Source organism: Ahaetulla prasina, chromosome 3 (assembly GCF_028640845.1).
Source record: "Ahaetulla prasina isolate Xishuangbanna chromosome 3, ASM2864084v1, whole genome shotgun sequence".
Lineage (NCBI taxonomy): Eukaryota > Metazoa > Chordata > Lepidosauria > Squamata > Colubridae > Ahaetulla > Ahaetulla prasina.
This window is the reverse complement of record NC_080541.1, coordinates 147,936,583-147,955,368: the sequence shown is the minus strand read 5'-3', so window position 1 is coordinate 147,955,368 and position 18,786 is coordinate 147,936,583. Positions and strand designations below refer to the sequence as shown.

At 34.8% G+C, this 18,786-nt stretch overlaps 1 protein-coding gene across 1 annotated transcript in view; it reads right to left on the bottom strand.

Moving 5' to 3' along the window:
• The window catches only part of HFM1 (helicase for meiosis 1), a 65,827-nt gene that overhangs the window by 32,770 nt on the left and 14,271 nt on the right, over positions 1-18,786 (bottom strand). The window contains exons 9-15 of the mRNA XM_058176647.1: positions 17,296-17,496; positions 17,119-17,207; positions 16,063-16,106; positions 15,872-15,973; positions 12,177-12,322; positions 11,027-11,121; positions 1,139-1,272 (exon numbers count right to left, since the gene is read on the bottom strand). Of these exons, the coding sequence (XP_058032630.1) occupies positions 1,139-1,272; positions 11,027-11,121; positions 12,177-12,322; positions 15,872-15,973; positions 16,063-16,106; positions 17,119-17,207; positions 17,296-17,496 (811 nt within the window). The remainder of the gene's footprint in view (positions 1-1,138; positions 1,273-11,026; positions 11,122-12,176; positions 12,323-15,871; positions 15,974-16,062; positions 16,107-17,118; positions 17,208-17,295; positions 17,497-18,786) is intronic.

The following is an 18,786-nucleotide window of genomic DNA, read 5'->3' as shown; positions in this document are numbered from 1 at the left end:
TCCCGGAATACCGCCTATCAACTGTTCCAGGCTGCAGGGGTGACCACCACCCATTGCCACTGTCACCACTCATCACTGCTGCCACCTATCACTGCCTTTGTGCACCCCATTTTTGGCCTCCATGCATCCTGTTTTTGGCCCATTCCAGGTGGCGGGGATAGGCGGCAGTGATCCCCGCCACCTGGAATGGGCCAAAAACGGGACATTCGGAGGCTGAAAATGGGGTGCATGGAGGCGGTGATAGGCGGCAGCAGTGATGGGTGGTGATGGTGGTGATGGGCAGTGGTGATCCCCGCAGCCTGGAACAGCTGATAGGCGGTGTTTTGGGAGGCCCATCCAACCGCCAATCAGCTGCTTCTGCTAAATCAGGCTATGTTTGCTGTTTGCTGCAAGGAGGTAAATTGCTGGGAGGCAGATTTTTTCCTCTTGTTTTCCTCCGCAAAAGCTAGGTGCATCTTATACTTTGCAGCATCTTATAGTCTGAAAAATATGGTAAGTATCCACTAGAATATATGAGGCAGGCTGTATACTCTTTGCTCTGGGTCATACGATTAAGAAAAGTGAGAGAGCGGAGTTTAAAATTGAGGTTCTAAACTGTCACCCAACTGAATCTCCCATTGAGATGGACTGGGGAATTTTTTTCTGGAAAGTTTTTCTTAGTACCCAGCTTGCTCCAGTTCATTTTCAAACCTGCTTTTGTTAACTTGATTACATTTTAGGTACTTGGCAACTGGCTCACCTTTGTGGCCATTTTGGAGCATCCCATGATCATATGACCATGATTTTTTACATTGTTTGCTAGTTTCCGGTGTTCATTTCTGGTTTCCAGCAAAAAACACCCATTGGGTATAATGGATTTGCCTAATGACCATGCTGTTCACTTAATGATCATGGCATTTGCTTAATGATGCCACAAAAAAATATTGTTCTGTATTCACAAGCAGGAAAAGACAGATGAACATAAGCAGTAAGAGACTACATATTCTAGATTTCTACTGAAAAAGGAAATGCATAATAAATACCATTAATGTTTTGAATAAATTATTTGCCAACAGAAAACTGTTTTATCATAAGAAACAAATTACCACATCACACTTTAATTGTCTAGTTCAATTCACAAATTTTAAGTACCACCTACCATAATAAGCTGGATTCTTCAAAGCTCTGATATAGAGGAAAGTTGATCTCACCCATTCTAAAGCTATGTTCACATCAGTGATGGTGTGAAGCACTATTTCAGCATTTAAGTGTTCAATTAGATGTTTGTGCAAACTAATACAAAAAGAGAGAGAAAAGGAAAAAATAAGATACAAATTAAATGCATAAAATATATATTATTACCAACACATTTCATTCTTAAAATAGAGAACTAATGATTTGGGATCTAGTGCCGAACCCCTTAAATATAGATATTTAAAAGAATAATACATTTAATTAAATAACAGTTAAATATTAAGATATAAATACCGTATTTTTCAGAGTATAAGACGCACTTCCCTCCCCCAAAAGTGGGTGAAAATTCGGTGCGTCTTATACAGCAAATGTTGCAGTGGGGGGAGGGGGGCAATTAGGTGTTCTAGAATGTGTGGCAGCAGCAGTGGTGAATGGGCCATGGTGGTGGCGAGTGAGCGAGTGGGCTGCAGCGGCGGCGAATGGGCTGCAGCAGCGGTGAACAGATCGCTGTGGTGGTGAAAGGGCCATGGCAGCAGCAAATAGGCCATGGTGGTGGTGAACGGGCCGTGGTGGCACTGAACAGGCTGCAGCAGCGGCAAATGAGCTGCAGCAAATGGGCCAGATGAATACCAGATGGATGTTGGGAGGCAGAGGCAGATTTTTTTTCTTGTTTTCCTCCCCCAAAAAAGTAGGTGCATCTTATAGTCCAGAGCGTTTTATACTCCAAAAAATAAGGTAGTTGATTTCCTTTCTTTATGGGAGATGGGAGAGCTTAAAGATATTTTTATGTTATTCAAAGGAAAAACAACAACAAAGCCTGGCAGCCTTCAGCATAGGCCTAGTAGTCTGATTTCTTTTAAAGATTAATCTGGGTCTTGAATTCTCTAACTGAAAATTTCAGATTAAGAAGCAAACCTTATGATCCCTTAAGTACATTGAAGATTCTATTCAGGTGGTCGAAGCTTGAGACAATAGTTCTAAATATGAAATTAAATACCACTTCCGCTTGGCGCCACCTTTCTCGCTGGGTGCTAATTTATGGCACTCCGCACTGGATATGGTAAAAGCCGGTGAAAACAGCAACGAACAGCTGTTCCCGGCTTCAATTTCCCTCTCTGGTTGAAAGAGAGAGAAAGAGCAGGGGGGAGAGTGGTAGATTCCCCTAGGGGCTTTGCTTTTGTTATGCAAAGTCCCAAAACGTCGAATCCCATTGAATCCTCCTTTAATCTCCAGTATTCAACGCGCTCCTGCAAAAGCAGGAAAAGAGGAAAGTGTCCACTTCTGCTAACAATTGATTTCTTTTTGTGGATTTCTATAAGCAGACGGAAGAAGTATGAGTGAACAATTATTGGTTTGCAAGTATTTTTGATTTCCTGACTTCCACCTTCTTTAAAAAGAGAAATTCCCCCCCCCTTCCTTTAACTGTTTAAAATGGCATTTGAGAGTAACTGAAAGTAGAGCGATAAAGGAAAGGGAAAGGAAAGGAGCCTTGCTGCGAAATCGAAACTGAATGGAGATTTTATCTTATTGTGTTGGACTGTGGATTGTTGGATTATATTACGTTGTTTAAGTATTTCATAAGGGGATTTTCAGCAAGAACTTTGCCATGAAGGTTCTTTCAGAAGAATGGATTCATGACTTTATACAGGATTACACAGAAAGAATGTATTTAATTATTCAAAAATACGAATTGATAAAAAATGGGGACGTTTTGGATGAGAGCTTGGAGGAAATTAACCAGTGCAATCAGGACTTGGAAAATGGAATGGAGGAGATACAAACAAAAGTGGATAAATATGAAGATATGATCGTGAATAAACAAGTTGATGTAAAGAAGTTTCCTTTAAATAGTTTGGATGAAATGTCTGAATTTGTGCTACAGGAGGCTGTCTCCTGAACCGAAAAAACTCACAGGGTTAATGCTTTCCAAGAGTTCTCTTTTTGGACTGATGGAATATACAGCAGTAATTTGTGGATTCTTGGACATAAGGAACTACTAGGAAATATTGTGATTGACTTTTCAAAAGGAGTAATGAAGGAAAGACAGAGATTAATGCATCAAAAAAAATGGCAAGAGACAAAAGTATTATCCTTGAAACAAGGTTGTTTTCTAAATAGCTTTGCAATTTTCCCCGATTAATTGGTTTCTTTGAATATAGATTCTGAAAAAAATTTCTAACCACTTCACATTTCTCTAATTTTTTATAACATCTTATACCTCTATCATCTATCAAAACTCCAATTTCTCTCTTCTCTCTTTTATCTTTCGCCATCTTTGCCAATAATTTAGAATTTCTATTACTAAATTCAAAAAAATTCCTATTTAAAAATCTCAAATTTCTTTTTACTAACTCTGTATCTTCTTCTATCATTTTATTTCTTAACATATTAAGCTCCTGAAGAATTTTTTTTCTTTAGTAAGCAAAAATTGATTTTCCAATTCTTTAATCTGATTTTTATCTCTTTCCATTTTAATTTTATAATTTTTATATTTCCTACTTGATAATTTGATACTCTCCCCTCTAAACACTGCTTTCATCGCATCCCAAACAATTTCAAATTTAACCTCCCCGTTATCATTTAATCTCCAACTTTCCTCCAATTTTTTAAGTATCCATTTTTTATCCTTTTCATTTTTATACAATTTCTCGTCATATCTCCAATAACTTCTTTTTTTCTCAAAATTAAAATCTAAATCCACCATAACTTCTGCATGATCAGAGTCTTTAAAAATTCCCACATCTACCTTATCCACATTATTCAACAAATCTTTAGAAAGAAAAATATAATCAATTCTAGAATATGTATTATATATCTTAGAGAAAAAAGTGTATACTCTCTCAATTCCTTTAACCTCTCTCCACATCAACCACGCGTTTCGAAGCATCCACATATTTAAAATCCCCATTTTATTTGCTCCTCCACAGCGGGTGGGATTAGTACTGTCTATTTTATCTCTGATTAAATTAAAATCCCCAGCCACAATTACTTTCCCTACACTTTCATTCTCCAAAAGTTTTGTTATTTTTTCAAGAAATTCTCTTTGTTTTTCATTCAGTAAATATAAATTAACAAGTGTCACTTTTTCCTCATTAAGATTTCCAACAATTATTACATATCTTCCATCTTCATCCAAAATTACCTTATGTTTTTCAAAGTACACCCTATCTGATATCAGTGTTGCAACTCCTCTAGCTTTTGAAGTTCCAAATGCTTTTTCATATATTTGCATACCTTTTATATACATTCTATTTGAATCTTCAGATTTCTGATGGGTTTCTTGTAAAAATAAAATGTCTGGTAAATCCCTTTTAATCTTAAATTCCAATCTTCTTCTTTTAATCTGATTCCCTGTACCCTTCACATTCCATGACATTATTTTTATAACTCCCATTTAAAATATAAATTTTTTAATCCTATCCCCGCATCTTCCTTTCTGTGCCCACCACCCGACATTAAACTACCATATAACCTATATTTAACATATAAACAACAATAAGAAAACAGAAAAAAAACAAAAAACAAAACAAACACTAAAGCACAAACAATCTTCTTCCCCCACATCCTCATCGGTTTCGCCTCTATAAAGAGAATGGGGGAGAGGGGACGTGCCAATGCCCGGGCCACTTCTTTCGGGCTGTCTATTTAAATTCATCACTCAAAAAAAAGGATAGCGATGACCCACATTCAGCTTCGTATTTTCCAAGACTCTTATCTGCTTCTTCTCCTGCTGTATCCTCACGACTCTTCTTCTGTTCAACCAACACAGGTGATATTTCTTTCCTCTTTAACCCTTTAGAGTCTTGCCCTCCAATAGCCCCTTTTTCTTCTTCTGGGATTGATGTTTCCGCGTATGTTCCACCCATCTGAAGCATTTGATCTTTTATCTCCATTAAATCCTCCATCTCAATCAGTCCAAGCTCCCGTAAATATAATAATGCATCTATATCTGGGGTGATTGTACGCATCCTTCCTTTATAAAAAAATTTCAATTGTTGTGGTGGCCTCCAATTGTATTTAATTCCATTGTCTCTCAAAACTTTTGTGATTGGTTTTAAAAAAAATCTCCATGCCCTTTCTTCTCTTGATATATCCGGGAAGACTTGAATAGTCTTCCCTTCAAACTTCAAAGCATCTCCCAACTCTCTCACCTTGGCCATAACTTCCAACTTATCACCAAGATTTGCGAACCTGACAAGCACATTCCTGTTAGAACCATTTTGCCTTCTATATCCAATTCTAAAAACACTTGCCAGGTCTGCTATTGTGAACGTAAGTTGCGTATCCAAATCATTAATCCATTTCAGAACCCGCTGTTTCAATTTATCCTCCTTTTCTTCCAAGATTCCTCTGATAACCAAATTATATTTCCTCATCTCTTCTTCCAAAAGACAAATTCTCTTATCTTGCTGCTCATTTTTATAAAATATTTTGCCAATTTGCCGATCTACTTTTGCCTCATGCACATGCATCTGCTCCATTTCATCTTTAATCATTATCATTTCCTCTTTTTGTTTTGCAAAGTTTTCATTCATCTCTTGCTTCAAATTTTGCATTTCGGATGTCAGTTTCAATGTCAAATTATCTATACGCTCTGATAGTCCTGCTATTTTTCCCCCAATTTTATTTAAAGCTGCAGCAAGTTGCTGCGTTTCTGAAAGTTGTTGAGTCATTTTGAAAAAAACCAAAAAATTTCCCAAACAAGGATTCCAAACCAATTTTACAGAGGGTCTTAGTGAAGATCAAAGGACGACAGTCTTTTAATTGAAGCGAAGCGGCTTATTTGCACTGTTATCTCTCAAGTTCAAGGATACTTCACAAAGAAACACAGAACTTCACAGCTAACATTAATCAGCGCCATTTTTCCTCCACATCAGCAAAGCAGAAAGGAAGACAAACCAACTTAAACGAAGCAGAATCCTTTTTTTTCTATAATATAAACAAGCTATTAATTTGCTCTCAAGAGAAAAAAAAAAAAAAGAAAAAATTATCCACTCAGTAAAATCCTCTTGCTGCCAAACAATCCAACAAAAAGTTAGTTTCTCTTCTCTTTAATTAAATTCTTCTCATTATCAGATTCAGCCCTTAATATTCACTCCTTAGCCTCAGCAATAGAAAAAATTTTTTTAACACAGAACACGATAGTTAATTTTGGAAAAACAAAACACAGCAATTTATTCCAACTTATCGTGTCTGCCGGCTCGGTCATCCCACGCTGTAGAAACTCCTTAATTCAAGCCGTTCCAGATGACCTACCAGTTTTAAATTCAATCTGCTGGGCTGTTAACACTTTCACTTCATGATTTATTAACTTTCATCCATAACAGTGCATTCCAAACGGCATAAATTCTCATAAATCTTCATTAATAAGCCCTGTGAAGTGAAGGAAAGGTCCTTACCCCACCACGGTCATGGTGATTACAAAGAGTGATGAGGACAAATTGGGAAAAAGATCTTAATATTGAAATACCAGAGTCAGATTGGAATGTGAATTGGAATAGTAGAATTATGAGAACTTTATCTATAAGGATTAAAGAGCACAATTATAAAGTTGTTTGGAAATGGTATTTGACTCCAGTAAGATTGTCACAAATGGATAAAAAAATTAGTAAAAAATGTTGGAGATGTGAGATGGAATTGGGGACTTATGAACATATGTGGTATAATTGTGATAAGGTTAAAAAGTTTTGGCAATAATTGGAGAAAATGATATTTGAAATGATGGGGAAAGTAATAACATTGAGAGTGGAAACTATATTATTGTTGGTAATTAAGGAAATAGAATTAACAAAATATGAAAAAGAATTGATTAGAATTATGATTATAATAGGTAGAATTATAATAGCTAGATATTGGAAACTAGATGTGATTTTTAGAATAGAAGAGTGGAATTCTGAAATGTGGAAATTAGCTTTAAATGATAAAATGACATGTGATATTAAAATTAGAAGTGGTGTGTATAAAGAAGATATTTTCTGGAAGACTTGGAAACCATTTGTGGACTTTGCGCTTGGAACATTGGACGCTTCAGTACCTGTACCTCGAGAACGTGGATTTTGGCAATCATGAGGATATATCCGAAGACCCAAATCTTCCTTTTATGTATAGCACAAGGGTGTAATAATGTATTTTCTTTTTGTTTGTTTGTTGTAAAAAAAGTAATAAAAAAAAAAAAAGAAACAAGGTTGTTTTGAAATATTAACAGACAAAAATATTAGTGTCCCTGAAAGACAATATGTGAGGAAGATCTGGAAGAAATGGGTTGATTATATGTTTTATATCTATCATAAAAGACTAGATATTTGGATTTATACTGGATTTTGACGAGGAAGGACTAAAGTTGAATAGATATTGTAATTTTCTGTATTGAAATTTTATAATGTGTTGTACTGAATTTTAAATAGAATATTCTTGAAAGATCTTATGTAAGAAAGACCTGGGGGAAAAATTATATAGTTATAGAAGCTATAAGGGAGATATTCTCTGAATTGGATTGGATTTTTATGCTTTAGCTGGTTTTAAATACTTTAGGATTAATTTGTTCTATTGATTTATATATTTTATTACTGTTAATTGTTAATTTTTTTTTGAAGGATTTTGGTTATGTTAGGAGGAAGTCAGAGCTAGAGAGGGAAAATTGGTATAATAGTTTTGGGGAAAAATTTTCTTAGCATATGTTTGTTTTATTTTTAACTATACCTTGTGCTTCTTCCGGGAAGTCAGGGGGGAGGGGGGAGGGGATTAGTGAAGGGAGGGGGGTTGGGGGGAAAGGGGGAAAAAAATTTTTTTTTGTAAAACTTTTTGAATAAAAAAAAAAAAAGAAATTAAATACCCTGTTTCCCCGAAAATAAGACATTCACTGATAATAAGCCCAATCAGGCTTTTGAGCGCATGAACTAAAATAAGCCTACCCCCAAAAATAAGCCCTTCCCAAAAACATTTAAATGCAGAGCTGGAAATCAGGTAAGATGGCAAGAGGAGCCCCATCTTGCTCCATGTGCCCCCCCCAAAATAAGACCTCCCCGAAAATAAAGCCATGTGCTTATTTTGAGGTTCAAAAAATATAAGACAGGGTCTTATTTTTGGGAAACATGGGTATGAAATAAAACTTGAATTTGCCTTGGTTGTACTAATTACATATTCCAGGAGAAAGGAATTCTGCTGACACCTCTTGAACTCATGGTAACTTTTGATAATGCTGATTATGGTGTTTTGTTGGAGTTCTTGATGAAGCTGGAGAATGGAAATCCTGCTTTACTAGCTCTGAATTTCTCCAGATGTTATCAAACGGTAGCCTAGGAAGGCTTATACTCAACTCATTGGGAATTGGCCTGTGGCTAATTTAGCCTGAGGGGTTCTACAAGTTCAAATCTACAGACCAGATGATTTACATCCAAGGAGCTGGCAGATGTGATTTCAGAACTACTGAATGAAATTTTTCAGGGCTACTGGAGAATGAGGAAACTGTCAGAGAACTGGAAAAGAGCTGATGTGGATCCAATCTTCAAAAGGGAAGCAGGAGAATGGATACAGGAAACTACAAAGCAATCAGTTTGATATCAATACCTGGGGAAATCCTGGAAAAGATAATTAAGTAGTGGATTTGTGAACACCTAGAAATGAGCAAGAAGCCAGCATGGGTTTCTTAAAAGCAGATCATGCCAAACAAACATTATTGCCACCTTTAATAAAGTGACTAAATTAGTGGATCAAGGAAATGCTGTGGATATAGTATACTTTGACTTCAGTAAGGCATTTGATAAAGGAATCCACAGCTTACTTCTTGGTAAGATAGAACAATGTGGGATAGATTGGACCACACCAGATGTATTTGCATTTGGATGATGAATGACACTCAGTGTGTGGTCCTCAATGGAACTACATATATGTGGAAGGAAGCATGCAGCAGGTTATTTCAAGGTTCTGTATTGGGCATAGTGGTCTTTAGCATCTTCATAAATGACCTAAATGAGGGGATTGAAGGGCACACATCAAATCTGCAGATGACACCAAGCTGGAGGGAATTGGTAACACTTTGGAAGATAGTCTCCAGATTCAGAAGGATCTTGTCAGATTTGAGCATTGGGTTCTATACAACAAGATATAGGTCATAGGTAAGAAAATAAAGTCCTGCACTTAGGAAGAAAAAATTAAACGCACAGGTATAGGATAGGCAGTTGCTGGCTCAATAATAATGTCTATGAAAGGGACCTATGTGTCCTGGTGAACCACTGCTTATGAGTCAGCAGTTTGGTTGCAGCTGCCAAAAAGGCGGATGTAATCCTAAACTACATCAACGAAGGATAACATCAGGATCATGGAAGTAGCTCCAGGTTGACTCATCCTTTCATTCTTCTGAAATCAATAAAATGAGGGCACAGGCTGGCAATATGCTGACTATAAACTGCTTAGAGAGGTCTATAAAGCACTGTGAAGTGGTATATAAATCTATGTGCTAACTTACCACAATACAGAAAGAGATGCTGAGGCCCTAGAAAGAGTGCAGAGAAGAACAACAAAAATGGAGGCTAAATCGTACAATGAATGGCTAAGGGAATGGTATTTTAGGCCTAATGAAGAGAAGTCTTAAGGGTGACATGATAGCAATCATCCATTACTGTCTGTCTTATATAAAGACTATATAAATTGCATTAGCTATCTTGCCCTTGCTATTCAGCAGCTGCAGAAGTGATATATACTGCTCAAAAAAAAATAAAGGGAACACCCACACAACACAATGTACTGTATTTAATAAGAATATTTCATTCCTTCAGATCTAGGATGTCTTACAGTATACAGTAAAGGGAACACAAAAATACTGTAAGACATCCTAGATCTGAAGGAATGAAATATTCTTATTAAAAACAGTACATTGTGTACTTTATTTTTTTGAGCAGTGTATATCTCAGAGTGCATATGTCCACCTTCCTTTAAGCTCAAAGCAGGGATATACAGATGTTACATTTTGTGATGCCCTCAATGTTCAGAATGGTCTGACTTCATTGTCTTCCAGGTTTTATATGAGTTTACATGATTATGTAGTGGCTTGAATTCAGATTCAAATTGCTTCATATTTCAGAAGTAGAATAATAAAGAATTTGCACATCACCATTTTTAGCAGCTAGTGATGATTTTTCCAACATACAACAGCAAAATAACCTTAAAATGCAATTTTAGAGATATGCAGAAATACCTGTTTCCATACTTAGCTTTCTTTTGTTGGAATTTGGAGTTTAAACAGCATGTTAAACTATGTCAGTTTTATAGTACATTCTAAAATGTGGCTAGCTATTATTTTTCTGGGCAGAGCTCCAGAAATCACTCAAAATACAATAAGATGACAATCTAAGCATATATTAGGCATGGAAGCTGGTCTGGGTCAGTCACTTTTGCTCTTAGTCCAACCCACTTCACAGAGGCAATAGTATTAACTATGTTCACCACTTTGATACATATATGTATACATATTTGCATAATATACAGATACATGTTCATGTACTCATATACATATAAAAGATGGAATAAAAATGTAATAATAATGAACAAGTCCAGATTATATGCAATGAGGAAATTGTGTAATATCAAAGTGTTTAAATTTTACTACAAATGGTTACATATGAAGGATAAACTTGTTCCTCTTATATTCAGATTATTACAGTAAACATTCAGTGAAAATATTGTGTGGTCTGTTTGCCTTATTGCTTACTATTCTGGTTCATGCTTGAAAGACAAAGATTTTCTAATTTTTTTTCCTCATTTCCTATCTTAATGATCCTAGAGAAACATTTCTTTCCAATAATCAAACAAATATGGACAGCATTTCTAACTACACACTAAAAACAATTTAAGTTACCTGCTTTCTATTGTATCTGCACCATTTAGCATATGAACATACTTGTCTCTTGTACTTAGCCTTGTCATGATAACTGCTGTTGCTGTTGTATCAAACTGAGGAAAAAATAAATACAATATACCTTCAAGCATAATAGAAAGTAAGCAAACCGAGGTCTTTGGGATTTGTAGTTCTGAAGGCTTTAGGAAAGCATATTATTATTATGCTAATTCAAGACATTCCCCATGTCTTTTATTTGCTATTGAAAATCCCAAAAGGGAATTTCTGAAATGTAAAGAGGTTATAGAAATACTTTTACTTTAATTCAATTAAACACATTACAAAGATAATGAGCAAGGATTATGTTTCACCCTCTATTAAAATATTATAAATAAGTATAAAAAGAGGGGTCTCATTTAAGAGATGATCAATAAGGAGTATGGGCTGAACACTTCTGTAACAATTTATTCATAAACTCATAGAATGAACATTAAAAATATCAAGTTTTGGTTCTGTCTAGGAATAGAATTTATATGAAAGTTGCATAAAATAGTAAAATTGCCAGCATTAAACTTTATATACATTTTGTCTTGCAGCCTTGCTTATCAGTTGCAAAAGTTAAAATATAAAATTAGAATATTCTAGCTAGTGTTAAGAACAAGCAATATGAACTGCTAATACTTTTATGAAAGTTCTTTTTTCCTATTGATGTTTTATAGATTATGCTTAATTCAGAAACATTTAACCTTCAATTTTAAACCCCAGTAACAACTATGTTTTCTCTTAAATTAATTATTCAACAATAGCTCTAGTATGCTAAAAAAACTTTGACAATAAGATGGGCAGACATTCATTTACAACAAAATTAATATATCAAATGTGAAAGACAATTAGGTGTAGTAGTTAAAGCACTAGATTAGAAACAATGAGACTGTGACTTCTAATTCTGCCTTGGATACAAAGCCTGCTGCGTGACCGTCATACCGTCTCTGCCCTAGGAAGCAGGCAGTTGCAAACCAATTCTGAAAGCTTATCAAGAAAACTTCAGGGATTGATCCAGCAGTTACTAAGAGTTAGCAATGATTCCAAGGCACACACACACAATCAAACATATTAATACCAACTTTTACTAATTCCATATAAAACTGGCTTTAAGATACATTCATCTTACTTGAGGTCTTCCTGCTCTCCCAATCATTTGCAAAATATCAGTTTCACTGTACTCTTGAAACATTCCTCCAGCATAATGCATTGTTGATTTTATAACTACCAGGTGTGCCGGTAAATTTACTCCCATGGCAAGTGTACTAGTAGTAACTGCAAAAATCAGATATTGAACTTGTAACAAGAGATGAGTTTTAAAAAATTGTGAATATAAGTATATTTTTGTAACATACTAGACTTTCTCCCTTTCGATACAATGAAGTAAGAAAAAAGTTTTAAGCTTACTCATTCAATTCTCCATCTTATAATATTACATATTATATTTTGCTGACACAACCCCTATTATTTCAAACAAGTATACTCAAATATTATGTCAAGTTGTAGAAGACATTTCATTTTGTATATAGCATATGCAGCAACTGTATAAGTATCTAGTCCACTAGTGACACATACATCTAAAAGGCTAGAAAGTGGAGATATGTGTAGCTCAGAATTAAAATTTTGAGATATTGCTGCTTGCTGATCTTGGTTTCTTCTTCCAATATTTCATTACCGAATTAGCTAATATTGTCAGAGCTCTGAACAAGGTAGTAGAGTACACTTATAAAATTTAACAAATACCACTTGTTTGGGTCAACAAGGCACTAATAATGTTACTAGTTTGGTAATGAAATATCTATAACAAGTTAGTTAGCCAAACTAAAATTTAGAAAATCTGCAACAAAATAGGAATTTGACTCCAAGCCCTTGTCTTCATGTCCATAACCGTTTACTTTTCCACACTGTGCTGCCTTTGCATTTAGATAATTTTGAATAGCAATTTTTTAAAATTAATTATTAATTTACCAACGGGCCCTCTCAGAAATCCAGAGACCCAGAGTTTTCCATCTTTGGAGTTTTATAGTTATAATAAAATTTTAAAATGACAGCACATAAAAATAAAATAAAAGTGCAAAAAACAGAATACCTCATCATGAGACTTAATTTCCATATTATTAAATGAAAAAGGGATAAATATGCTGTCCCCATACCACATTTATAAACTATCATGATAAATTCTATTTTTACAAGTTAAGATTTTTTAAGATTATCCCAGTTTTAAAAAATGAACTCCAAGCTCAAATTATTCTACTTTAAATATGTTATGTGAAAGTCTAGCTGTCTGGAGAAAACTTTAATGCTGGGGAAAATGGAAGGAAGGAGAAGAAGATGACCACCAGCAAGATGGTTACAATAGTGAGGAATGCATTGTTGGGAGAGCTGAAAGGAACAGATTGTCATGAAGAAATTTTACCCATGGGACTGCTGACAGTCAACATTAATGTAACAGCACATAATCAAACAATTAATTAACAAATCAACCATTCAATAACAGGTTGACTGTTAACTTTTTAAAGAAATAAAGTATCAAAATTATTTTTATTCAAAAACCCTCTGCTTTGATGTTGCGGTGAGATGGTTGTGGGTAGCAAGGCTCCGTGAATCCTGGCCAATTCTTCTTCACTTAGGGGGCCCTAAGGGGATAAAGTCACTCTGGAGGGCTGACGAAGAAAGGAGAGACCCTTGCTGATTGCAGGAGAGCGGCGGCTCCCCTGCCCAATTGAAGACACCCTCCTGACCAATGAAGAAGAGAGAGATTGAAGTGAGGCAATCGAAGAAGAAATACTAATGAGCTGGAGAGGTTTATGAACAGACGATTGGAACTAAATGAGATGATTTTCAACTTCTCTATTAGAAATTCAACCCCAAGTAAAAGAATTTTTGAAATAAAGACTCTCCAAAGCGCTGAGAAAGCGGCAAGTTAGCACATGGAAATTATAGACTCAGAAGAGAAGTGAAATTTTAATGAAAGACTATGAAGTTTTAAAACATAGAAAGACCAGACTGGAACTCGCAGTATTGTCAAAAGTATTTTAATTTACTGATAAAATTGTTGGAATACTGGAAGAAATTGTATAAAAAAAAATGGACCTTTTGATCATTTGACAATCAGCTGTTATATCTTCCGTTTCATTTAATGCTCGAACTTAGAGCTGGTGAAAAAAGATACTATACTACTACATAGTTGGAAAAGACCTTGATAGGAAGCCAAAATTGATGAGAAGAAGGGAAACAAAGTGAAAGGCAAACAACACCTGGAAGACTGTCTTTTCGTTTTTTGTTCTACATTTATTTGGTTTCTGGCTATTTGGGAGTAACTGGTGAGCCTTTTGAAGATCTTCAAAGCAGAGGTGAAATCTACTTACGTTCCCTACCAGTTTGGAAGTGCATGCACCGCCAGGCATGCGCAGAAGGTAAATAACACATTACTTCCTGGTTAAAACCAGAAAGTAATGACACCTGGGTAGGTGGGCGAAGCTTCGCTCTGTCATCGCTACTAGATTGCCAAACCTATATAAATATAAATGTGAACAATAATAATAATAATAATAAAACCAGCAGCCACGATCGCTACTGGATTGTGCGATCCGGTCCAAACCGAGAGCATTTCACCCCTGCTTCAAAGTAGTGTGGATTATAAACAATAGGAATTGCCCTCAAAACTGAACATTTGACTTTGTGGATTAATGAGACATGGGGAAATTTGGTGGGCCATTCTGGATTATAAATATTGTTTGATAGAACATCTTATGAGGCGAAAGAAGAAAAGTTATTTTCTACAAATTTGGATAACTCAGAGAGAGTAAATTGGCAGATATTGAGGACTATAAAAATTGTGGATTCTGAGGAATTGTGGTTCCGAGATTGAGCAAATTCTTCTAATATAGGCTTTTTGGTGTTCTGGACAATTGGGACATTGGGATTTTGGTGAATTATTGGGTAACTTTTAGCCCATTAAATTAAAACAAAATGTTACAGCAGGGAAAAACAAATACATTTCAAAAAGAAATACTATTGAAGCTTCAATGTATTCAGGAAGTTATGACAAGGAATCATAGGGAGATGAAGAAACTGATGCATGATACAGATGTTAGACTAGGAAACCCTCAGCAAATGACAATAAAAAATGAACAAAAAATTCAGAAAATAAATGAGAAATTAGAAAGAGAAGAGGAAAGAATAGAGGAGATAAATCAACAAATGACACAAACGGATAAAGATGTGGAAGAGATAGTAAAAATTATTGAAGTGAAACAGGTAGATTATTCTTTAAGAGGTCAAAATATAGAAGAGGACAAAGAGAAATATCTCCCAGAAGTGATGAAAGAATTATTGATGGGTGCTCTAGAGATTCGACAGGGAGAGGCAGATGTAGAGGCAGATGAAATCCTTAGACTAAATATGAGTGATGTAAGGGGATACAAGATCCCATGGAAGGAGCATGGGAGATTTGTCAAAAAGTCAATAAGAACTGAAATACTAAAAAGGGCGAGAGATGATGGATAGATAAATTATACTTCTTAATATGGGATTTGCTTTATTTAGGGTTAGAAAATAGAAGTAGAGATTAGAAATTCGGAAAATATTATTATGTATACTGCTGCATAAAATAATATATTATAATTACTAAGTATACATAAATGTTAGAAGTTTTAAGATTATTACCATGTATACCTAAATAGCATTATTATTGTCAGTATTGTGTATAAAATAAATTGACCCAGACAATATACTGTTCATGAAGCACTTATGTATGACAAAGAAAAAACTATAAATAAAGTTATTTTTAAAAAAAAAATTTCTGAAATGCCTTGTACTCACAAAGAACTGGTATGTCTCCCATATTAAAAGCTGCTTCAATAATTTTTCTATCAGACACTTCTATTCCAGCATGATGATAAGCAACTCCACAAATAAGGAGATCTACAAATGAAATTCAAACTAGAAAAATTGATTTCCCCCCCCTTATACAGAAATAATTATAGTTTCTCCAATTAGCATAACATACATACCCCTAAGCTTGGTTTCTTTTATTAAATTTGCTGATCTTTGTAATCTTTGAGGAGAGAACAAAAAAATATGGCAATTGCAATAAGTAATTAAATAAGTACAAAAAAGTAATAGTTTTTTAAAAGATCACCCTGTTTGATTTCATCATGATAAACTTCAAATTGGACTGGGATGAAAAATAGGGGAGCCCCATTTATCACCTGATAAGACTAACATATTGTCACTCGTTTCATGACACCAATAAATAAATGTTTTTTAGTTCAGAAAAGGTTACAAATAAATTTTCCATTTTTAAAAAGTTGTTCTCATTAAAAATTAAAATTAAAATTAAAAATGAATACATAGTTTCTTGCGAGGCTGTGCAATAGAACCTATACAATGGTTTTGTTGAGTGTTGTTGGCTTTTTTTATACCTTGGTTGTGAATTGTGTTATATAAATATTATATGGTTTTATATTATTTTATATTTTTATACTGTATTCTTTTTTGTTTTAATTTTAATTGTAAGTCACTCAAAATCATCTATTTGAGATGGGCAATTATAAAATTGAAATAACCAATAAATTAAATACCTTTATTGTACTCATACAGAGAAATATTTATATGGAGTATGCAATTAAAGCAGTAAAATTACTGTCTCAAGAAAATGACTGCAAATCAATGTGTATTTTTAAGGAATTTTTAAGACTGTTACAGGGAGACTGGAAAAACAATGAAAATATTCAGCACTAATGCTCTAATTGCTGGTATCTGCTACATGGCAACTGCAGAGCACAGAGAGATTTATTTTAGATATTCCAAAAGCAATTACTTTACAAAATGATGAATTTAATTGCATCATAAGTAAGTGGTCTGATGCTATTAATTTGCATTCCCTGAAATAGTCCTATGAAAAATATTCTTAGCAAAATCACTTCATTATCTAATCATCACATGCTAACAACTTGGGGGTACTGATTCTATAGCAGTCCATTATAAATTGATGAGAAGCACAGGTTTTGCTACAAATAGACTATGCATATATTGTAGCCAGGAGAAAGGCTGCATTACAAAGGTACCTTTGTTTTTGTTCTATAGTCATAATAAATTTAGCATCTTTTGCTAGTACAGAAGCAGCTTGCTGAACTCCTTTCCTTGTGGCACAGAACTGTAAATAAGAAAATCCATTGTTTATAATAATTCTGAAATATACACTAGAACATGACAATTGTTAAGGGGGAAATTGTCATGCATACCACAAGTGTTGGCTTTTGTTCAGAATATGTTTGAATAACACTAGCTACTTTATAGTTAAGTGTTAAGTCAAATTTGAATTCAGTTTGATTGCTACTGCAGGGAAATCCAAGCACAACTTTGTGCAGCTTCACTGGACGGTGTCTTTCATCTATTTTCAGGCATACAGCAGGCCTCTTGCCATCTGAAAGCCATTCTGCAATCTTTAAAGGAAAAGAAAACATGTTAGGATTGAAATTGGAAAAGAAATGCCTTGGGCTGCAGTCCTGAAAGGACTTGCTCAAGAGGAACTGTACTTTAATCATGAAAGCTCCACTGGCACAAATATTTTTAGATTTACTGTACTGGGTATTCAGTGTGCTTGTCTGTGTCATGAATATAAAGTACTGTTCCAGAATTTTTACCTAGATTTACCAGCTGATACAGCTAAATACTGCCTACATGTCTATCTTTCTGCTATTATAGAGTGCTTCCTACTTTATATGAAGATGGGTGAGTGGAGAATATTATCTATATGCAAGACATTAGATGTTCTGTATAATATTCAATCACGATATCCCTGGCATAACAGTAAAAAAAAATACAATTTCAAAGACACTTGCACTGATTTATGGCTATTCCATGCAAAAAAAGGAATTGGAAATATGCATTATGAATGTAGTAAATGAGTGATCCCTTATTCACTCAAATAGGACATAGCAAACTGTTCCTTCCTTCATATTCATCCAAATAGCCAGTATACATATCTTAGATGCCTGAGCAAATAGGCAGGAGACTCCATGACTATAAATGCAAGCATATATACATGCAAACTGGGATAACGTCTTCTTCTTCTTAGCTATAGAGAGCAAAATACTATATTGCTTCTGGTATTCTGGCCACTGGCAGGTAGCAATAATGCTGACAGAACTTTCCTGAGGAAAACCAGGAGGAAATTCCCCATTCTGTTTAAAAAAAGTTATTTTGAGACAAATTGCAGAGAGGTAGCTAGACATGAAATGAAGCAGATCAATCAGAAAAGACCAATGGAAAGAAAACATAGAAGATTTTTTTTTCTATTGCAGAAAAATGTAAGCAAAATGAAGACTGGAAAAATAACAACATGGGTTCAATAGACTTGTTTCCAAGAAAAACACACAACCAAGAGATGCTCAAGCAGGAAGGATTGTACCGTGTTTCCACAAAAATAACACCCTGTCTTATATTTTTTTGAACCCTGAAATGAGCACTTGGCCTTATTGCCATGCGCTCAAAAGCCTGATTGGGCTTATTATTGGGAGATGTCTTATTTTGGGGGAAACAGGATAGTAATAGCAAAGATTAAGTATTTCTGAACTGCAAGTGTGGAAGGGCGACACATCTGAGCCAAAAAAATATTTTGACAACATGAAAGCACTATTTGCAGGAACAATAAAAGTTTCTAAATGATCAGGGTAGGAACCATGGTAAAAGCAAGCCAAAGTATTTTGGCATTGGAGGTAAGATAAAGCATT